The sequence below is a fragment of the Clinocottus analis genome, unplaced genomic scaffold, assembly GCF_023055335.1.
Source record: "Clinocottus analis isolate CAN_PGR_092001 unplaced genomic scaffold, fCliAna1.0.p SCAF_3, whole genome shotgun sequence".
NCBI classification, from domain to species: Eukaryota; Metazoa; Chordata; class Actinopteri; order Perciformes; family Cottidae; genus Clinocottus; species Clinocottus analis.
The window spans coordinates 6,253,685-6,276,606 of record NW_027176042.1 but is presented as its reverse complement, the minus strand read 5'-3'; the positions used below and the strand labels follow the sequence as shown (position 1 = coordinate 6,276,606).

At 42.8% G+C, this 22,922-nt stretch overlaps 1 protein-coding gene across 4 annotated transcripts in view; it reads left to right on the top strand.

The window, feature by feature from the left end:
* The window catches only part of epha8 (eph receptor A8), a 95,613-nt gene that overhangs the window by 49,999 nt on the left and 22,692 nt on the right, over positions 1-22,922 (top strand). For all 4 annotated transcript variants that reach the window (XM_068594330.1, XM_068594329.1, XM_068594328.1 and 1 more), the window contains exons 7-8: positions 20,101-20,256; positions 20,447-20,866. In XM_068594330.1, coding sequence (XP_068450431.1) covers positions 20,101-20,256; positions 20,447-20,866 — 576 coding nt within the window. The remainder of the gene's footprint in view (positions 1-20,100; positions 20,257-20,446; positions 20,867-22,922) is intronic.

Below are 22,922 nucleotides of genomic sequence, written 5' to 3'. Positions count from 1 at the left end.
AGAGAGAGAGATTTCATGAATGTGCGTGAATATGTGTGTGTATATGAGCGTGCTTAAGTGGTTCTCCCCTGACAAAGGTGCAGGTCTCCGGCTGAGAGCACGACATGGTGTGTGTGTGTGTGTGTGTGTGTGTGTGTGTGTGTGTGTGTGTGTGTGTGTGTGTGTGTGTGTGTGTGTGTGCGCATGTGTGTGCGCGTGTAGGGTTGCGTGACATGCCGTTGAAAGTGTCACAGCGAGGGAGACGATGAAAGAAAAGAAGAAGAAGAAAAAAGAGAGCAGAGAAGGGGGGGAGAGCGGTTGACTGGACCCCTCGTCCACTTGAGTTTACATCAAAACACTGCGTGTGTGTGTGTGTCTGTGTGTCTGTGTGTGTGTGTGTGTGTGTGTTGTGCATACATGTGTGCAGGTGCGTACTGTACTGTGTGTCTCAATGTGTGTGTGTGTGTGTGTGTCTGTGCCTCCCGGTGCCAGCAAAGAATGGGCTAAAGTGCCCCATACAGTGCGAGCGATCAAGGACACACTGATATGAGACACACACACTTAGGCTGGTCACATCTACTCAGCTCAGCCGGGCCCACCCGAGCCTGACGCGCACACACACACACACACACACACACACACACACACACACACACACACTCTGCGTACTACTCACACATGTGGGTTAGTTCACTCCTCCGCTCGGGCAATGGACCACAGCCTGTCCTCCATAGTCTGTGAACTGCACCGGGCCTCCTGGTACTTTCATGGTTTACGGTTGAGTTGGTAGGAAATAACACAACTCAGCTACTGGGAAAGAAAAGCGCGCACTTACTGGAAGTCTTCCGTCTAGAATAAGTACAGCTTCCCTCCCCCTTTATGTTCCCCTGAAGTCCTATAGTATCACTTATATATTCTGGATCACCTCCTCACTGAATCTTTACGATGCTGAGTAAAATGACTTGCTCGGGCAATCCTTGTTTCATTTTAGTGACATTTAAGGGTTTGGGATTTCTGATTTTATCAATTTTAGCCCATTCATTTGGGACAAATGTTTAGGAATTTAATGTTGGACAAATCAGACTGTTTAGTGACATCTGAACAAACCCCTCTGCTAAAAGAAGTTTGAATATTAATAGGAATGAAAGTAGTGGTGGATGTAAGAGCTGAAGTGCTGATTTTTGACCCAGACTGAGAATAAACTCATCGAGGGAAAACAGCCTTTAAAGAGATGTTTTGATGTAATATTGCATACTAAACTATTATATATTAACATGAAACTTCCTCAGTTGAATACTTACATTAAGATACAGTATTTCTGGTCTCTGAAGTTTTCTGTTTAAATTTGCAAATGTGGCGTTATCTATTGGTAACTTTTGATGAATTCAGAAGACATTTACAGACAAAAATATAATATAAACAACTTTGTTGTAAGTTATTGAAGAGAAATACTGTAACATTTCCAAAGTGACCAGTGTATGAAAAATAATAATTTGCCTGCTTAAATACAAACATTGCATTATGTTTGAAACCCACACCGGAATGGTCTTTGTTTGTTTCCCGACTTTGGAAAACGAAAAAAGGTATCAATGAAAACTAATTCAAGCATTGATCGTGGAATTCAATGTGGAGCTTGTATTGGGAATAAAAGTCCATTTGAACGGCTGATTTTGATTAAACCAGTTTAATTCAACTTACCGTGCAGGATTTATTTCCCCCCTATCTCATAGTGCTATTGTTGGCAGTTGCACATGTTTATCATCAGAGATTAGAAAGGCCTTCGGATTTGTTTGATCCCTTTTGTAAAGATAAAATCATGTCTTGTGCAAACAATGACATTTGGGAAATTGGTATGTCAGCAAGAGCCAATAGCACAACAGAAAGGTTATTTCAGTGTTTGATAACATTTGAATCTGAAAGGATTATTTTATTCACCACACTATTCTGACTGGAGTAATTATAATTTATAGCACTGATTTAGGTCCGGACAATATAGCTGAAATGGAACATTAGTCAAAATATTTTATCATAAAACATATAATTAAATGGCAAAGACGGGCAAAAATGCAGTGAGCTGTTATGTCTAATATGAATGTGCAAGTTTCACATGTGGAAAAAAAAAGAAAATGTACAAGTTATTTTCAATTTGTAATTATAATTTTCTTGGAAACTTTCACAAAAGATAACTTTTTTTTAAAAAGCATTTATGTCACCATCCAGACAATTATTTTTTAGCAATGCACGCTTTTGCAAACGAGCGAGTTTTGCTCTCGGTCAGAGCAATATAAAATAGTATATCCAACGAACATTATCGGAAGTTACAAAGTATAACAGAGTATAACGAGCGTTATGGGATGGGTGGGCGGGGTCAAACAAAAAACAAGACTTCATCCTTGTTACGCAGTGTTGATTTACTTCAAATTGTTACGTAATGTCACGCAAGAAAGTTCTACCGGGCCCAAAAGGCAGCAACGGGAGTCAGGCCGTTTCAAAACAATATAAAAACGGATACATCGACAATCCCATTAAAATATGACCACATGATAAAATGTACACTTTACACTACCGGAGAAACAAATTCAGAAGCAGTGATCAGAGAATATCATGTCACTAATGAGTTACGAATGAGGGCGTGGAGTTTTAGCTTCTTTTGCAACTTATTCCCGACGCTTGGATGAACTGATACGAGCGGATTTGGTTCACTTTATCCATTATTTGAAAATAAACTTGAACCAAGTAGTTCGGTAACGTCACCCTCACGATGTGTGTTTCTGCACATGTGATACGAGGCTGAAATCAAATGGTATTTAAGAGACGTTTTTTTGTGGTTCCAGGAAGAACTAATTCAACCTTTTCTGGGTTTCCCACGTGTCTGCGCGTGCGTCCTTTCGTGTCTCCCGGCCAGGTCGTGTAATCCGTCGCCACTCCCTCGTAAGCAGACAAAATGATTGGCTCCACCAGCCGCTTGAGGGTTTGCAGGTTTGTCCAGAGGCCTCTTGGACTCTCCTGGAAGCGAACTCTCCTCCCTCTTCGTCAGAGGGAGGCTTAAAACAGTGCAGCAAAATGATGGAGAAGGAAGGAGGAAAGGAAAAGAACAGCGGCACGAGAGAGGAAGAGAAACTAAAGGAATCAAAACAACAGGGACAGAGATTATGAAACAAAAGTCACAACGAGAGAGGGGAGGCGACACCCTCGACACATAATGTGATCGTTATCTGTCAACGTGGCACCTTGGAGGAATATCAGAGTAAGACGGCAGCAGGCGACAAGGATTTAATATTCTTCTATTTTATATTTATACTTCATCACACACACACAGAGGAGCTGAGGGCTTTGTCCTTCCTCTGTTCTGTCAGCTCCTCCTCTCGTCTGTCACTGCGCCTCACTTTTGGTATTTTCCTACTTTAAGCATGATGACGTACACACACGCATGCATGCACACACACACACACACACACACAAGTCATTGAACTCCAGAGACAGCGCTGTGATGGCCGTTTGTGACAGGGTGAAGTATCCTCATTGGTCCGGGGTCCCTGAGGTGAGAACAGCTGACAGCTTTGAAAAAATGGGTTTCACCAGTGTTTTGGCTGAAATGGATATGATTACTTTTAAACACTTGAAATAGCTAAACATGGCCTGTATATATCCAAAATATCTGCTAAAAAGTCAATAAATAATTTCAGTAAAAAATCATATCGACAACCGACAACAATTCCAGTAGCACTTTATAATAACTACAATATATTTAGCATTAGTAAAGCATGAGTAAACACTTCAGTCAGCATTTATAAAGCATTGTTTTTTGTCTTGTATTAGTGATTTTTGAACTATACAAAAAAATAAACTGAATTGTTCCAACATGAACAAGCTTTGCTATTCTGCTTTTCATGATTCTGATTATTAATGAAGAATCAAACATGTTTAACTGTGTTTATGAATTGCATATTAATGAGTAATGAGTGTTCATGTTGGAACAATGCGTTATAAATGATGAATGAAGTGTTTACTCATGCTTTACTAACGATAGATAGTGTGTAGTTATTATGAAGTGCTAACACAACTCCTGTTTGTGTACCATGAGAAACCAAAATCTAACGTGGATCAAATGTAAGCGACGTAACAGACTTAACGTATAGACACACAACTTACCAACATGCTTATTTTAACCACCTTAACCGAACCAAGTATTTTTTTTTCTTCTTTTTGTCTCGACCTCAACTGCTTGTTTCACAACAGTAGGCCCTTTTTTTAATAAACTGTGCTGGCTTTACTTCCTCAACGTGACCGTATGAAACATTCAGAGTGTCAGTTTAAGTGTTAGCATTAAATTGTTTGCACGGAAACACTCAAGCAGTTAAACCGTTAAAGAGTTTAAGGCAGGTGACGTCCACGATCAGTCAGCGGAAACGAGCTTTGTTTCTGCTTTCACAATGTAAACCGAGATGAAACACTCAGTTCAGACAGCTGTATTTATCACACAAGTAATCTCAGTTACGCAGTTCAGTTGCGGAAATTAAGCTAATAAATGGAATTCTCCGGCATGTGCCGAGCGCCGCGTCTTTCATCCAAAGCCCACTAGGACTTCCTCAAGACTGCAAAGTTCCTAATGAAGACGCAGTTAAGTGATTTGGGGGAACAGATGATGGTGAGAGCTTCATTATTCTCCGGCTCACAACCACTTGAGAGGAACACGATATTCATAATTGCTGTCAGAATCAACTTGTGGCGGCCTGCTATCGAGAACGTATATAAGGAGCTCAATTTGAGGCGGTCTCCCGGGAGTGGGAGACGGGGGAATGCGAAGTGATCAAATTAGTTCCGTCCTCCTGGCGGCTTGTAAACAACTGCTGATCAACAACATTGTTACTGTTTGGAGGCAAATGACACCGAGGCTCCAGAAACACACCCACGCTCACAGCCTCGGGGCGGGAAGCTGCCTGGTGTGAACACACACACACACACACACACACACACAGTGACTTTGCATTGAGGGACACAAACCCACATTTGCTCAAATTTGAATCCTCCACCACTTCACTGGGTTTTTGTATCTGCGTCATTTGAACTCTGAGGGAGATGGTGAGTTGTTTTCTCAAAGGAGATGTGTTTTTTTTTTTGTGGTTTTCTTTTTGGCCTACCATGTTTTGTTGTTTATAACTCTGGACACCCGGGAATGCCTGTACCTCGCGAGAGAGCAATCTGGCTGGGAAACACAGCACGAGCGGTCTGATGGACAGACGAGGTTGAATATGTTTTCGGTTTTTTCAGAAGATCCGACGAAACTCTAAAATTTGTTCCCCAAAATGTTCATTATAAGCGTCCGTCTTACACATGTTTTACTTTAACCATTTTAAAATCAGTTCTTCCACACCAACAGGCCAGGGTCTGGAGCCGGGCCACAGAACATTTGCCATAAATATGATTAGCATGTATTGTGTAAGCATTATTAGATACCTCTTATAGGTCAATTTTGCTGTAATTATACCTTTTTAAAGGAGCTGGGTAAGCCCACCCCTCTGTATGAGTTAGGTTTAAGCAGCAAACCTACATGGTTTGGGTTCAAATAACTACATTTGTTAAGTAGCTTCAGATTACGTACATGACATACTTGGGTACCGTGAATCGAGACAACGTTGACCTTCTGATTTCTCCACTGCAGTCTTCTGTGTGAAAGTCCAGGTGTTTGTTTGACTCATCACTTTCTGACGCGGACGGCGAAGAAAAACTTGGGATTGAGATCCTGGCCTCAAATGTTTGTTCAGGTCTGGGTTTGTGCCCCGTGCCGCGTACTTCCAGCTAGTTGGAAAGACATTTGACCAATCAAAGCTTTGCTGGCAGAACATAACAGATAATCTCATTTCATATCCAGCCAGCGATTAAGGAAAAAAAGAAATAGAAGAACGGTGTAAAGCAACATCAGTTTCCACTCTGCTGCTGACTTGGTAACAAGTCTTCAATCAAGACGTTCCTCCAAAGGGAGTTTGCCGTGTCTGGCTGCGTTCAAGTGACGCTGCCGTGTTCCCAGATCGCAACAATCACTGTTGTCCAAAACAACATCATCACAAGCGACACAAATGACGGCCGGGACCAGGACAAAACACCACCCGCAAGTTTTTTAATGAGCTGGAATGCAAATTGCTTTTGAACGCATCACACGGATACAGCGCAGTGAGCTGCAGGGCCCGACCAGTGGGTAATGGAAGCGTCTCAATAAGCCTAATTAGAATATTCCACTTTGCTGCAGTTAACACGGTGCGGACACAAACACACACATTGAGCAGTTATCGTCAACCTCATCATCGGATGCGGTTCGAGCAAAGAAGCGCTCCGAAAGGACGAGACGCCAGCCATCCAGCTGCCGCGTGCTCAAGCTGTGCGTTGGGAAACGTGTGTGTTAATGTGCAAATGAGTGTGTGTGTGTGTGTGTGTGTGTCTAAATGCTTGAGCGTCGTTAAACGTGTAAGCGGTGTACATCTGTTTGTTAGGAGGACGCGCGAGCGTCAGTGCGTTTGGGATTTTGTTGTTGCTGTGCCAAGACTAATTAGTCTTTCTGTGTGTCCGGATGGTCCTCATCGGTGGACGGCCGAGGGGTTTTGATTGGTCAGCGTTCAGAGGAGAGCAGGGGAAGGAAGGAGGGGGAGGAGAGGAGGAGAGGAGGAGAGGAGGAAAGGGGAGAGGAGAAGAAAGGCGGAAAGGGGAGGAAAGAGAGGTGTGTGGAAGAGGAGACAGGAAAAAAGGGTGTGTGTGTGTGTGTGTGTGTGTGTGTGTGTGTGTGTGTGTGTGTGTGTGTGTGTGCGTGTGTGTGTGAGAGCACAAGGGAGAGCAAGAGCAAGCGATAACAGAATGAATCATATCTCAGCCAGACACAGCACTGTTGTGTCACTCAAACTTTCCCCCAATCTTTGTTGTGATTGGCCGAGGCCCTATCTCCACAGCAGGTGCAAAGGGCTACACGTCGGTACACAAAAGCAACTTTGCTGACACACACATACGCGCGCGTGCCCGCACGCCCGCTGCACCAGCCGCACAAAGACGCACTCACAAATAATTCCTCTTATGTTCGGCTCCATACGAATGCTTAATTCAGGAGTAAAAAAAGAATTGCAAAAAAAAAAAAAAAATTGCACACGGGCGGCGGCCCCGAGAGAGCCGCTGGGCAAACTATTGATTGAATGTGTGCCACCCTTGGCCCCGCAGTAGCCACCCGTGTCCCAGTCCGGTGTCTAGCAGCTATTAGCGCTGACAGTAAAGAGACAGGCAACATGATAGCGGATCACTGAGAAGCTGGCAGCCTCCGTCTGAGGGGACTGCGGGACTTCTTCAAATGATTTCCTGCCCCGACTTCTTGTCGAGTTAAAGTGATGTGCGCACGGGGCGCTGTCATTTACTTCTCCCTCCTCCAGGCCTCCACTGAAGGGAACGCAGTTGGTATGGATGTGGATGCTTGAATGTATATGTGTGTGTGTGTGTGTGTGTGTGTGTCTGATGAATTGCAATGATGTTGGCATTTAAAAAAGCTGGGGAACCAGTGGCGACATCGTCAGCAGGGAGGAAGACTAAATTTCCCTCCTCCATCAACGTCAGTCGATTCCTTGGATAAATCAAACTGAGACTATAGAAATACCGAAAGTTTATTTTATGTAATTTGACCAGAGTATGCTCTATTGCAGTGTGGTAAGATGTCAGTTGTAATAAGTCAAAGGCTTCATCTAAGAAACGCTACACTTAGTGCTGGGATATCGTTCTAAAATTTGCATTCTCCCTAATGGCCAGCAGGGGGCGACTCCTGTGGTTACAAACAGAAGTCGTGTCATATAGAAGTCTATGACAAAATGACTCTTGATTTATTCCCTCAGCAAACATGAGTTTGTGGTCTCAAGCTCTAGTTTCAAGTCTTCTTCATCGGTGGACGGAGAGGGGATAAATTTAGTAAACTACCGGCCCGAAGTCGGCACGCCAGAAGAAAGACGTCGGCCCGAGTCCGGTTGCCGACTCTGCGTAGTTTTAGAATGACGCCCCAGAATCAGGTTGAATATTAAAAAGTATTGTTTCTGTTTCATGTTAAATCCCGCTTCACAAAGACAGGATGTTGAATTGGAAACAGGTTCCAGAGCTTTTTTTAGCGATCTCAGGATATTCTGCCTTGATTTGAGACCAGAATACCGGCAGAGTTGAAGCAGACTTTTAAGTTTTGTTTCTGAGGTAAAGTGTGTCAAGAGACTCAGGTGCACAGATGGATGTATCGAGTCCTTTTTCAAAATAAAACTTTTTTTTCTTCTTCAAAACAAAACTTAAAACTTAAAAAAATATTTAAACTTTTTTTTAATTCATTTATTCTTTCTGTACGGCCCGGTACTAACTGACCCGCGGACCGGTAGTGGGCCGCAGCCTAGGGGTTCGGGACCACTGATCCAAACCACCGCTTCATCTCTCTTTACTTTCTGTGGCACATTCATTTGAACTTTTTTACAAACTTCACTTTAACAAGGAAATGGCATATTTGTTAGGCAGTATTCTCAGACGAGTATTCATTAGCACGCATTTGTTGCTCTGGGGAGTATTTACAGCAGCAGCACAGTATACACTATGAGGTACTGTGTGTGTTCATCACAATGAAGCAGCATGTTGGCCAGTGGAACGGTGGGGGTTGACGACGTGTTTTTGGACAACAATGGAGGCCTGTGAAGGACAACGTACCTCAGGTCCCATTGACGGATTGTCACATTGTTACTTTTGGTCTTTTCATGAGATTTGTTGACAAAAATAAGTAGAACAATATAGAATGTCATGAGAACAGACTAGATAGTTTACATCAAGTTATATGCAGCAGAATACTGGAATACTGTAGGTTTGATATGTCAACTTGAGTAATTTGATTAAACAGAAATAGAATTATGAAGAGGCACCATTTAAAAGGGCCAGCATGCAGATGGCAACCACCTGAAATGTTTTCCACCAAAACAAAACCAACACGGAAGGCTCTATTTATAGCCACTTTTTTGTTTGTCCTTTCTGGACGACTGAAACACATGGCGACTGTGAAGAGCACCCTCCTCATGTAGATAAACAGCTCATTCTAAGGTAACAAAAACACAGGTTATCTTAGACACTAGAAATTACACACTTATAATATGCTATTAATAGATGCTCCACACTGGCCTTTTTAAGAAGAACATCAACTGAAATAATAAGGGTTTAGTGCTGCTGTAAGCTGCCCTCATCATTGCAGTTAATGCATTTCTTTAGTGTTACATATTCTGTCCACTTTGCAGAGTTGATAATCCATTAATCCAACGTTAGAAGGACACTTGATCAACATTTTTTGTCGGCTTTCAGAACATTCTATCGCTTTTGATGGAGATTTTTTTAGCTTTTGAGGGAATTAATAGTTGGATAGGATTTCATGAAGGGTGAAGCAAAACGTTCTTCCTTTTATTTATCAAATTATGAAATCTTCTTCTGAACATTTATTCCTGCAATCTATCAATGGCAATTTGTAAGGGACTTTATGACTGCATTTTTTTACATTGCAGTGACGACGTCTTATTCCAGGACATAAAGTTTGAACTGGCCCGGGCGTTAGAAATGAAAAGATTGAGTAAAATCACCGCGTTAGTTTTCCGGTGAGATATTATCTTCCTCACGGTGTTGGAGAAGTCATTACTCCTTCTGACCGCAACAAACAAAAGACCCGGATTGGCGAAAAACTTTTCACAATTACAGATATCACCGGTTAATCAGACCACTGGGAACAGCTCAGATTGAGCTTCTTTTCTTTTCGTCTGTACATGTCTAGATCTGAGTTTCAAAGTTGTTCTGTCTGTACTTCCCTAATCCGAATGTGGACTCCCACCTCGTTATGTGAGCTGCTTGATGAATCCGAGAGGACTTGCACCTTGTTGTGAATGTTAAGTGCCGTTTCTTTTCTTGTTTTTTTTTTTCTCCCATCCTTCTGAGACAGATATGTTGTGACTGGAGACCCGGCTGTGACCATATTAGCGCAGCGGGCATCCTGCTTCTGAGCACCTCTCGCTCCCCCCGCACACTTTGTCCTTTTCAAATATAAATTTAAAAAAAAAAAAAGAAACAGTTGATTAATTTCCCCTCCGTTGCACCACAGCAATCGCTAATGTCAGAGAAAAAAAAGAGGGAAAAGTTTAGCCCCCGCCGCTGCCCCTCCCCACACCTTTTCCCTCTCGCTTCCATTTCCGATACACACGCTTCACACCGTCTGATCTCCTCAATCCGCCGCTAATGCGCCTTTCAGAATGCCCGTCGTTTTTTGAGCTACCCTTCTCCTCGACCCCCACAACCCACACCCCCCCCCACCCACTCCCTCCATCAGACACAGTTTAATGGTGACAGCCGTTCAATCGGATAATTAACATCCGTTTAACGCTCATTACCCGGGATGTATTTGTCTCGTTTGATTTGTAATTACCAGGCGTTTTTCACAGGGAAAACACTGCAGTAATGTTTCCTTTGTGACGGCTTCATTGATGGAATTGATTTGAACCCAGCAGGGAGGCCAACAGGAAGGCGAGGAGAGGCAAGGAAGGCATATGGACCGGAGATATTGACGCCATACTTGTTATTTGTCTTTGTCTCTTTCTCGTGTCAGCGTTCTTCAGACAGTCAGAAAACTCTGACAGCTCGAGACAAATCAGTTGGAAGTGTCTGTAGCTACCATGAATTCCTTATGAGTTACACACAAATGAAAAGACAACTCATTCACATGTACTGTGTGCATAGAAAAGTATATTCCACAACTTCAATTCCAGCAGTAATTACATGTTTTCTCTACAACAGCATACAGATGTGAACGAATGAATTCATAAAGCATAAATAACCAAAATGGATAAACATTATATTTGTTGGTCTTTTGTTGTTTTTCTCTTTCATTGTCCACAGATACAGTCCTAAAACATTACATTTTACACTTATTGACACGCAGTAAAACTGCATTCATTGATTTTCTTCTTTTAAACCACCTCTGGGGAGATTTGCAAAACATAAACACACCATTGACATAATATCATCTCAGTTGATACGGCTAATGTGTTAGCAAACACTGGGTTACGTATACTTCTCGCTGACATAAAATTAACTTATACTTGGAGTTGAGCGTCAGTCCACCTGATAAATATTAGTCACACATTAACTTCCCTTATTTGTTTAGTTTTGCTCTCCACCAACTCCTAGCTATCTAGCTAGCTGGCAGCTAGCTAGATAGCTAGCTGCTAGCGTTGCCTGTCATTTGGCTGGTAGAATAAAGTAAGCATCTGGACTTTCTGCTGAAAACAGCCGCCTGCTGCTGTTGGAAACACCAGTGAGATTGGTGATAGTGAACATACGGATTCCCTTTCAGGCAGTAAAACCAAAGCAATTAGCTAAAAGGTGCAAAAGTGTCTCATAGAGCTGCTGGGTGCACATGGTATGATAATTGTAGCTATTTTTATTGTAAAGTGATACAGATTAGTGTAGCTGTAGATAATAGCTGCCAACATTCTATTATTGGCAAAAAAAAACAACAGATTTTGAACTGAAATGTCCATACAAACTTTGTTCAGTTGTTCAAATGCTGCGGTGCCTATTCTTCAACACGCTTGATAATGAATGCTCTCCGTCCTTGACTTCTGAATGTAAGCAACATTTATTTTACTTCACGCCTCGGTGCATCTTATTTAATAATGAGGCTTAACTTTAACATACATTTTTGACTATGAACAGTTGGACTTCATCCTTCGAGCAAAAATGTTTCATCATAGGATCCCTCGCTGTTATTTTCTCTCTCTCTCTCTCTCTCTCTCTCTCTCTCTCTCTCTCTCTCTCTCTCTCTCTCTCTCTCTCTCTCTCTCTCTCTCTCTCTCTCTCTCTCTCGTTCGTACAGGTTCTCTCAATAAGGTTAACTTATAGATGTGCTGTGATCCTATTGCCAGGGAGGGAACCCAGGTTGCCAGTGAAAATAAACAAATGCTGTTTCACTCGAACAGTTTAAAATTTGCCTTTTGTTTTCCAGATGATTTCCTTTCAGTTTCTTTCTGGTGTTAGGCAGCCTACTGTGGCTTTTATTTTATTAGTTGGCCTTGTTCCCACTGTGTCATTTTATCTCCTGACATGTTTAACAATGTATAATGTATGTACTTTTATGTACAAAGAACATTCAAAATGTTTTTTTCCTCCTTATAATGGCTTCAGCGTGTTTGTGTTGGGCTCAAAGAACAACACAGACAGCCACTGCAAATGTCCATCAGCCTATCGTCCTTAAAGGATCCTTAACCACTCCCATCCATTCTATCCCCAAGGTCATTGATCACCACGCACCCAGACGTACCACCGTGTAAATTAGATGCCCACTTGTTTGTCGAGAGTGTACAGTGTGCTGAGGCGGAGCAGGCGATCCAGCTGTTACTATCTGAACTTTGCGATGTGACGGGAGGGACGATGTGGATGGCGAGTGTCCCACTTCTACAGTTGATCTCACCGACACGTTCATCCATCACTCAGACAGCTTCGGCGGCTCGTTAGTAGCTTCGTGGCGCTCCCGGGGGAACCAGAAAAGCAGCCGTCGTCTCACTTTGTCGCCGACTTTCGGAGTTTGCTCGATTATTTGCGAGGTCTGGGACATCAGGACTTGATTTGTTCTCGAAGCACACGGAGAGCCTTTAGATCTGCTATTGTTGAGGGATCCATTTATAGAAACATGGGTGTCACTTGCTGTCCTTATAACCAATTCAGTTCAGTAAATAGCTGAAATAGCCACTATGGACAGACAAAGACCAACAGATACTGTCTGTATTGTGTTTGACATGCAGGACTATGGATCTTAAGTCTAATCTTGAGTCCTCTCTCAAGACATATTTCTATTATCTTGTACTTTGCCACCTATCATTTTTTTCAGTTCCACACAGAGAGGCCAAATTGACATTAAATATATTACATGAACTGTTCTGCATCATCATTACAGAGCCAGAATCCTCAGGTTTGACGTCTAATCTGGACTAATCTGCACCTCATTCCATCAACATTATTTTATTGACTGTGACGACAGTCCTTTCATAACCTTAAGCGTTTTACTGTGGAAGATTTAACATGATGAAACAAACACACCGACAAAGACAGGAGTGAAAAAACAATACACATTGTTCAATGTGTTTTTGTTTAATGTATGCATTCATAGTTTCACAATTAATTAAAAAAAAGCCACTTTCAAATCTAATCAAGGCACACAGAAAGCAAAGTGAATTTCAGAAATGAGGTCATCAGTATGACAGAGCAGCATCGTAAATGCCAAAAATGAGACACAGGAAATGCATACATGAAATAATATAATAATTATTTCACCTTTTCTTTTTGGTTGGTTTTCTTGTCAGGCATTCCAAATCGTTCATATTTTATCTAAAATGGTCAATTGTACATCAGTTACTCACCGCGTGGATGTTTTCAACAACCACAACCCACTGAAATATTTTTCATTTATTTCATTTAGATTTTAATGAAGAAATGTATTAACTGTTTTTATGTTCACTGTGGCTTTCTAGACACTTGATCAGAGTGGGCTCAGAGCCAGCACTGCTTTCACCAGTCAGACCCAGGTAGCACCTGAGACCCGGCTCCGCCTCCACTGCTCCCTCAGTCTCCTCACGCGTGGGACGATGATGTGCCGCCTCCCGCCTCCCCCCACACACTTTTTTCTTCTCTTCTCCAATGTATTTATTTGCCCACTTATACAGGGAATAAATCAAGGTCAGCACACAACGCAGCACGCCGCTATTAAGATTCATTGTAATGCAAATTCTCCCGTAGCGAGCGCACTACATTGACAGGTGCTGACACTCCGGGGCAACACGCAAACGGCCACACGTGAACACACACGGTGGAACACGCTCGTTTACCAACTTACAGATTCTGCAAACACTTTTCCTCAACTGCTGCGACTTTCTATTTTTCTGTATCGCTCGTCTGAGAAGTCCTCTGCTCACCAGTTTTATTAACATCATTGTACAGTGAAATCAAACATCCACACTACAGTACGATGACTAATATTATGGAAAAAAGTTATGTCTCCAACCGTCCAAGGAGCTTTACTGTGGTAATGTTAGTGACACAGAGATGGAGAGATTTTGTAGACACAGCAACTTAAGCTTTTAGAAAAAGTGGTTTAATGAACTGCAACATTAATTAATAGGACCCGATCGCTGAGAACACACCACATGCAAAGTTTCTAGACATAAAAAGCGATATGTAGATTCCTGCTGAAGCCAAAACTTAGAAGACCACTGCCACCGACGGAAAATAAGTGACTGCACCGGTTCAATAACTCTCTTAAATAAGATAAAACCAAAGACTGCATATCAATCATGACGTCCCGCATTGATTCGTGGACTGCTGTGATGAAGCTTTGAGTTTGTGATTTTGCCGTCACCATGTTTCTTTGGCCCAGCATCAAAGAAAAATGTCATTGACCTGCGTATGAAAAACACACCGAGACATTTTGGGCATTAGCACATCAGGACTTTCATCGCAGTGAGTTTGGATTGAGGACGCGTCGTGCAATTACAGGCGGAAATGTGTAGACGTGACAACAGGAAATGCCCTTTTAAGAGTGCTCTTTCGTACGCCTTCCCAGGAGATCATGAAGAGGTTGCTGTACTGTAGGTGAGGCCTAACATCGCAAATGTGGAATCCCGGGCCGTTGGTAGACACTTGCAAGGCTTCGGCTCAGTTTGTGCTGGAAGGAAACTGCTCACTTCCTGTTTTGTGCCGTGAAGCAATGTGACAGCTCCCCTCTCGTATGTGAAAGCAAAGCCTGCTCATCTGTCCTTTTCCAAAGGTCTCCAACAATGATGCGACGCTTCAGACATTGCTTTTAAGGACATATTATAACATAAATAACATGAAGACAGACCTTCCTTTGACAGCTTAACTTGTTGGGTAACGCCCAGGAGCCATTAGCCCTGTTCCCATTGATCACTTTGCTTCTTGCAGGGGTCGGCATATTGACTCATCTTCTACTGGCGATGATGATGATGATGATGCATTTGAAATTATATCTTAATATTTCCCTCGATCCAGTGCACCGAACCAGCATCAGAAGTGAAGTGAAAGGTTATCACAGCTAGTCTCGACACAGACCGCCTCCCCCTTGTCTTTGAATATTCACCTGCGTGCTGATAAATTCATGTTGCGTGCGTGCGGTTACTGCTTCAGACACGCGGCACATGCATTATCATAACCCTTCGAAGGTGTGTGTGTGTGTGTGTGTGTGTGTGTGTGTGTGTGTGTGTGTGTGTGTGTGTGTAGAACTCCCGGTGAATCTGTCAGAGGCTTCAAAAGCGCTTTTCCTGCCTCTCCCCTTGATGAACGAGCCGCTCCGATGTTTATCGTGACCGGCTTCTCAACTCAGGGGCTTCACAAAAGAAAAAGAAGAAAAAAAAAGCATCAAGGCATGGAGGGATTAACGGGATAAAGAGGGAGGGAGAGAGAAAACAGTCCTGGATAAATATTGCTTGAAATAGTTTCTGGCTCCTGTTAGTTGGGGCCCCGACAGCGACAGAGGAGATCGCCAGTGGAAATGTAATGCAAATCAATTAACGGCTCAATATCCTGGTACTTAATGTCGCTCAAAGATTAAAACATTTACACTTATTTCACACTTCGTTTGGCAGTAGTAGATACCAACAAGCTTTAGCATGTGGAACTGTAGATAGCCAGATGAAGTACTGAATAATAATCTGGTATTATAAAGAAAAGAAGAAGAAAAAAGGGCCATTTTAAGAAGCCCTGCAGACATGTGAAAATAATCGGCATCAAATCTTTTTTTCCCCACAGCAGGTTTTTAATTAATCATTTTCTCGTTGGGAGTTACTTTGGGGTTAAACAAAGTGGAAATGAAAAACAGGGAGATAACACCAGCACTTCCGTTTTCCGTTACGCTCATTTGTAATCACTTATTGCAGCCAAAAGAAAAAACCTGTTCAATTTTCCACGAATAGTGTGGCATTTAAAAGTAGAAGTCAATCTCATTCGAACCGTCTTCAGCCGTCACCAATGTAGACAACGGAGTTGACCGGAATCCGAAAACATCTGGAAGAATAGATTAATAGAAACTGCTGCGTTTATAGGATAATACTGACTTTTGTCAATTTGACATATACTCATATTCTATTTTCCTCTTGTTTTGTCTCACTTCACTTCCTGCATTTGTGTGTTTTTCCCGCCACTTGTGATCGCCCGCCCCCGTACTGATTAGTTTCACCCTCATTAACCCTGCAGTCCACCCGACCGCCTGATCACCTGTTCTCACTCGCCCCCAAATTCGTCTCTCTCTACAAATACCAGCCGAGGCCCTTTGTTTGCTCATATTCATCATGTGTTTGGAGTTTTGCTGCCTGCTACCTGCATGCCTAGTCACACAGTATGAGTTTTACTTCAGGAGCTCTAGTAATTTGACATAATTGCTGAGGTTGTCTGTGATCTTAATCCCAAATTCTGTGAAGATCTGCCATGCCCGAGATTTGTCAAACAAAAATGTTGCTTCGAATTGACTGCAATATTTTGTCAAACACATATCCAAGTCACAATGAAGTTGTGAAGATAGTCATGACTAACAGCCAAGTGGGGTAGATAAATTAACTTTAGCCTCTTCATAATAATTCCATGTTGGAGATATCGACAATTTCTGAGTCTAAATATATCCAAAAAAAAACTACTCGGTTACACAAATACATGTGATTCAGCTAATTCAAAAGTTACACACTGTAAGTATCTGACTTTACATGCAAAGAAACGTATAAATACTCTATGTGATTAAAGATAGAATATGTATTTGGTGTGTGGAGACGAGGCTAACAATGGGGTTAATGCAAGTCGGCAAAAATAATGTGTCTTTTTTTTTTCTTTCTGTGCCAACACGAGAACAAACGCTGTCAAGAGTGCACCAGGGATGGTATTGCATGCAGGAAGATCTCTGTTAAGACCTTGGCTACTTACACTCAGCAGGCCTACATGCTGGTGATGTCCCAGCATAAACAACTCGCACTGTCAGGCCTCTGAATCTAATTTTTGGCAGATGGATTGGATTTTTGTGTAAAGTGTCGTCGTTCCAATGTGACTGCAAACGCCACAGGTTCCTTTTGGGTAGTAAGCATGTCAACCTGAAGTTTGTGAAAAAAAATCCAAACTTTTTTTGTTTTATCTCAGCACAGAATTACTCAGAAAACATTGTAAGTAAACTTAAATTATTATTTTCAGTAAATTATTTTCAGTATCAAAACATACATAGGTAGGTTAAACTAGTTTTTAGGTCTGCTTGATTACGTTTAGGCAACACAAGGACTGAAAGAAATAACTCCAAAAGTAAAATAAGTCAATGTTGTGTCACACGAGACACGGAAAAGTTCTTTGGATTGTTCTTTGTTCTCTCACGGAAATGTGCAAAATAATTTACACACTTTCTGTATTGCATCAGCGGTGGGAAGCATTCATCTAACACAGCAGAGCATGATAACAGATTGAAAGTAAATGTAAATGTTGTGTATGTCTAATCCCTACCTCATGTTGCTTCGGTGCTATCTTCCACCATTCAGTGATGTGTAAACAGCCTTTTAAGAATCCACCTCTATCAATAATACATATAATGTCCGTTCACTAGAGCTTTCTTAGGAAACAACCACATTTTGAAATAGGTGACCTTGACAGTGGTTGTGTCAATATCTATCGAGTATTGTGATGTATCCAATGGCGTTTGCAGAGCAGTTGAACGCTGTGGCTCACCAAATAAGGAACACAACCTTCCTGCCAGACACGCTTTGTCATTCAGAACAGGTGAACACAGGGTCGCAGCCCATTTGTCAGCTTGTTTTGAGTCCTATTTGTGTCACGTCACAAAGACAAGCTGGTCCAGGGTTGTTCGACCACAGGAAGTCAGGAGAGGCGTGGAGTACTTAAAAGGTGCCGCTTGGGATGTTTTTTCTGTCTTAAATAATTAAGGATCCGGCTGAGACATTCAGCTATTCCTTGTTGACCCTGTCCATGTAAGAATAGCGAAGGCGGTCCAGCACTCACTCCTCTTTATGTAAAAGAAAACAAATATCAAAGAATGATATTTCAGGGTCCCTATCATAAATTTGGCTTGCCTCAGTTTGCAAAGAAGGTGAGATAAATCTCTTTTTGTATTCCCCCCCCCCCCCCCTCTCCACAGCATCTAATAAAAAAAGAGGCCTATTGAAAGCTGGAAAGAAATTCTTGTTTGCTTGGTTTATTTTAATTTTGGAGGCAAACAATTGTCAGTTTCATTCATCCATATTGTTTTTCTCTTCTCCCTTTTCATTTCTATTTCAATATATATGTCTGTCAAGTCTTAATTATGCAAAAAGAGGGCAGCGCCCGTTCAAAACCGGCATGCTCAGAAAGGGCAGAAGGTTCGGTGTTGCTGCTGGCAGATAACTTTTTGTATAAGAACACACCAGGGGCCAACTTAACCTGGGCCTCGGGGCCCCCAATTAATAGGATATAAAAATGATTGAGTTAAGTTACAATTCTAACTCATTTTAGCCCAAAATAATTTTAAAAAGACCACATTCAAAATATGCAACTTGCCTCCTATGTACTGCATATTTCAAATACAGAGGAAAATGAATGTAGTACTACGTTTACCTGACAAAGAAATGTCACTTATGTTGCATACATATTATATACAATAAACAAGATGCATATTTTAAAAAGACATTAGAGATAAAAGACATAACTATCCAGCATCCTATTGAAATTGAAAGATCCATATTGAACAGACGTGGAGTAAATTAAAGTGCATAGCTCTCTTTCTACCTGCATTGATAGTTTTACTATTAATAGTTTCTGTTCAAACACATTTTTTAATACTTCCAACATTCTCATTTAGATAAAGGGTGACACGTAAAAAAACAACCAGCATTTGTCTGAGGGCCCTCATCACTTAATCCGGCCCTGAGAAACACAACCACCAAGTTACTCGCGGTGCGAAACATCGGTAAAATACGCATAACGAAGGTAATGTCCAACCGGCAGTAGTAGTTACAGGCAACATGAATACATGAATAATTACATGAAAATGAAATGGCTGTGAAAAACTCAGCCTATAAAATTAAACACCATTACGCATGATATCCTGAGAGATGTAATCACATGGTTGAATAGCACATCCAGTGTGTGTGTGTGTGTGTGTGTGTGTGTTTTCTCTGCTCAGCCATGGTGAACTTTTGCATGTGTACTTGTCGGGTACAATCATCGAGGAAGGTTTCGTTCCTATTCAAACACAAAACAAAAATGTCTCCGTCAGAAGCCCAGAATACATTTTTAACGATTCGTTTTGTTATAATTTCCCTGATGTTGGTTATCCAATTTCATGGTTCCTTCAGCACCTTTTTGAAGTCTAAGCACCTAGAATGTCCCTGTGTGAACTTTAACAAGAGAAAGGTTAGCAAGACGCTGCATCTGTAAACTAACACCGAGCATTCTGGGAAAGCATAAATTACCCCGCGAGGAAGAGCAAAACGTGAGCGCGCCCGGCCGGCGTCCGCTGCTGCTGCTGCTGCTTTCTGAGCGTGTGCGAGGTTTACCGCTGCCCCATTTACCATGGCAGAAGCCTATTAACCGCCTGGAAAGAGAATATATTTATCAGAGCGGCCCTCCATTATTAATCAGTGCAGAGTTAAAAGTGAATACGTATCAGAGGAGCTGAATAAGGTTGAAACACGGTCTGGATTCTGAAGGGGGTCTCGCTGGGAGTATCAACAGTGCAGAGCCTTTTCAGCCCAAATCTGAGCAGAAAGAAATACGACTTTCATCTCCCCTGCTCCGTGGTCTCTACGGTTACAAGGCCTGTAATTATACATAGATAGGAAGAGGAGGGGGTGGGGGGGGGGGTCCTTAAAATGATTGCTTTAGAAGAGATGACACAGTTTTGAAAAAGTTGGTATGCACAGCTTTCTATAGGGCTGTGATTGACGCCTTTCCGGCCACGCTTTCAGTTGTATCCTGGCCTGTGTGGTTATGGGAGTGCAGAGCCCTTGCTTGCAGAGCTCTCTATTTACTCTATATGTTCTCTCTTTCTCTCTCCCTCTCTCTCTCTCTCTGCAGCCTGCGAGGTGGGTTTCTATAAGCCGGTGGCGGGCGACGGCCTGTGCGGTAAATGTCCTCAACACAGCCACTCGGAGACCAGAGCCGCCCTCTCGTGCCCCTGCGACTCCAACCACTACAGAGCGGCAGACGACCCACCAGCGGCTCCATGCTCCCGTAAGCACAAAACACACGGTGCACAAGATCGCCTAATCCTTCACAGGAAAAAAGACCTGCGCACACACCCGCAGACACTACTACTACTACTAAAAGGATGCGCCGATTGCATCTGTGCCTCAAAATCCAATGAATTCATTTTGGATCCGGCCTGTGATTGAAGTCAAACCTCCGTGTTTCTTTTCTCCAGGTCCTCCATCTGCTCCGGTAAACGTCATTTCCTATGTCAACGGGACGTCGGTGAATTTGGAGTGGGATCGCCCTCTGGATACCGGCGGTCGCAGCGACCTGAAGTACAGCGTGTTGTGTCAGAAATGCTCAGGGGAAGGCGGGCCCTGCGAGGACTGTGCGTCCTCCCCGGGTGCCGCAGGCGGCGGGAAGGCCGGCGGAGGGATGAGTGCCGGCTTCGGAGGGCTGGTGGAGCGCCTGGGCACCGCGGCGGTTCGATTCGTTCCCCGCCAGACCGGCTTGACGGAGCCCCGGGTGACGGTGCTCAACCTAGTGGCTCACACCAACTACTCCTTCCGTCTCCAGGCCATGAACGCAGTGACGCACCTGAGCAACGAGCCATCGACTTACGCCCTGGTCAACATCACAACGAACCAGGCAGGTAGGGTTCGGAACAGTGCCAGTTTCTCATCTTGGAGGCATGGGCTCATGGCACACACTACTGGCCTTTTATGGAACTTAACAACACAAAGTTAACTGTGCAGCCACTGCCGTGGGTTCTGTTACTGTTTCCACTCAGGAAATAGAGCTACCGCACTTTACAGCACCAGACAGCAAACAGACACGTTAAGAAACCAGCTGGTGAACATGTGAAGCATTTCTTTATTCTAAGTTGCCAAGCGCACGCTTGCCACAATATAGCCAGAGTATGACTTCCGGCCGTGGGGCTTGGGACGTCTGGGAGGCCTTCCTTCCCTTCACAATGTGCCACAGCAACATTAATTCAGGACCCTCCAACAGTGGACAGCGACAAATAGTCAACGGCGCGTCCTGCCGATCAGTAAATGTGTCGCTGTCCAGTGACGGGGGGGGGGTGCTGAATTAATGTTGCTGTTGCATATTGTGCTCACATAGCTTTGTCTTGACTTATTGCTGACATTTTGTCTCATATTGATGAGTTTCATATTGTGTGTACTGATCAGAAGGGCACTCCGTTTACTATTTGTTGCAGTCCGCTGACGCAGGGTGCTGAATTAATGTAACTATGGCATGTTGTGATGGGTGGGACGGGCCTCTAAAACCAGATATTTCTGTACAGTTGCACATAAATAATCACAATGTTTTTATCTAACAAAACATTTTGCTTCAATCCATATTTCTTGGCATTTAGCCTTTTAAAAACTATGTTTTCCTTGCCAGCCAATGCATTAAGAAACCATTATGCTTAGGATTGTATTGATTGTATCTACTTGTGTGAGCCAAACAATTCCAATAACTCGAAAGTATTGTGAAGTCCAAAAGCAATTGTAAATGAAAAAGGAATCCAAAGAGAGGATCGGCTGTAGCCTTTTGATTTTCAAGATAATAGGGTTACAGGTGTTAGAGCAGATGTGCATAACTACTTTTAATGTCGTATAATGTTCTGAGATGGTGACATTTTTCTTCCACCGAACCAATCAAGCTCCATTAATATTTTGAAAAAAAACGCTTTAAAATAATTGCCGTGCATCGTGCAGTTTGTTCTCCACCAGAAGCAAACGCCGAGAGATCACAGTGTGGTAGTGAAACATCACATGACCTGGCCACGGAGACAGAAGACAGAAGACAATGAAATTAAGGAACGTAAAGCTTCACTGTTACAATCATTAAAAAGCAAAAGCAGTGTATACATTCAGTAGCTTTTGAGTTCTTATTCTTCACAGTTCTTTCTGCACGTCGACGGGCGTTTTGGAGACATTGACGGCAATTTGCAAAGCTCCAGAAATGCATTGTGAATAATTTACAGCGTCTCTCTCCTCACAACTTCCATCCAACGGTTCGATCTGATCCAGGGTTTCTGCAGGTCTCAAAATTGAATAAAAGATTTTTTTTACAGTAAGACCTTTGTGAGACCAGTATGCCCATAAGGCAACGTAATGTAACGCAATGTAAGGCCTATTGTACGCACATCCCCAAAACGTGACGAGGAAATGAACAAAATGAATTTATTCTCATTCAATATGAACGTGATGATTTCACAGAACTCTCTCTGTGTGTGTGTGTGTGTGTGTGTGTGTGTGTGTGTGTATACACAAGAACTAAGAAACATTAATCTGAGTTTTTCTCCCTTGGCTGCAATGTTCTTGAGCTCGGTTAACTTTTCCTTGCTGCGGCCCCTCAGAGCATTGGACTTTGTTATAAGCTGGACCATCCGACCACCAACTTTGCCGTCGGCTTCTTCCGCAAACCTGCCTGGCCAGACTTTCAGAAACCTCTTGGATGTTTTTGTCCTTTCTCTTTCATGTGTCCTCCAGGAAATCCCCCTGTATCCTCTCTCTTCTGGCACTGCGCATCAGACTCCATCTTCTTCCTCTCTGGAGGTGGAGACGGTGGCTGGACCAGGCTGATGCCACAGAAGTCAGGAGCTCTTTTGTGAGGAGGAACTTTGGTAACCTCCCTCCGGTGTAGAATGACAAAAATCACACACAAGCCTGTGTGTCCTCCTGCATGTGGCAGGT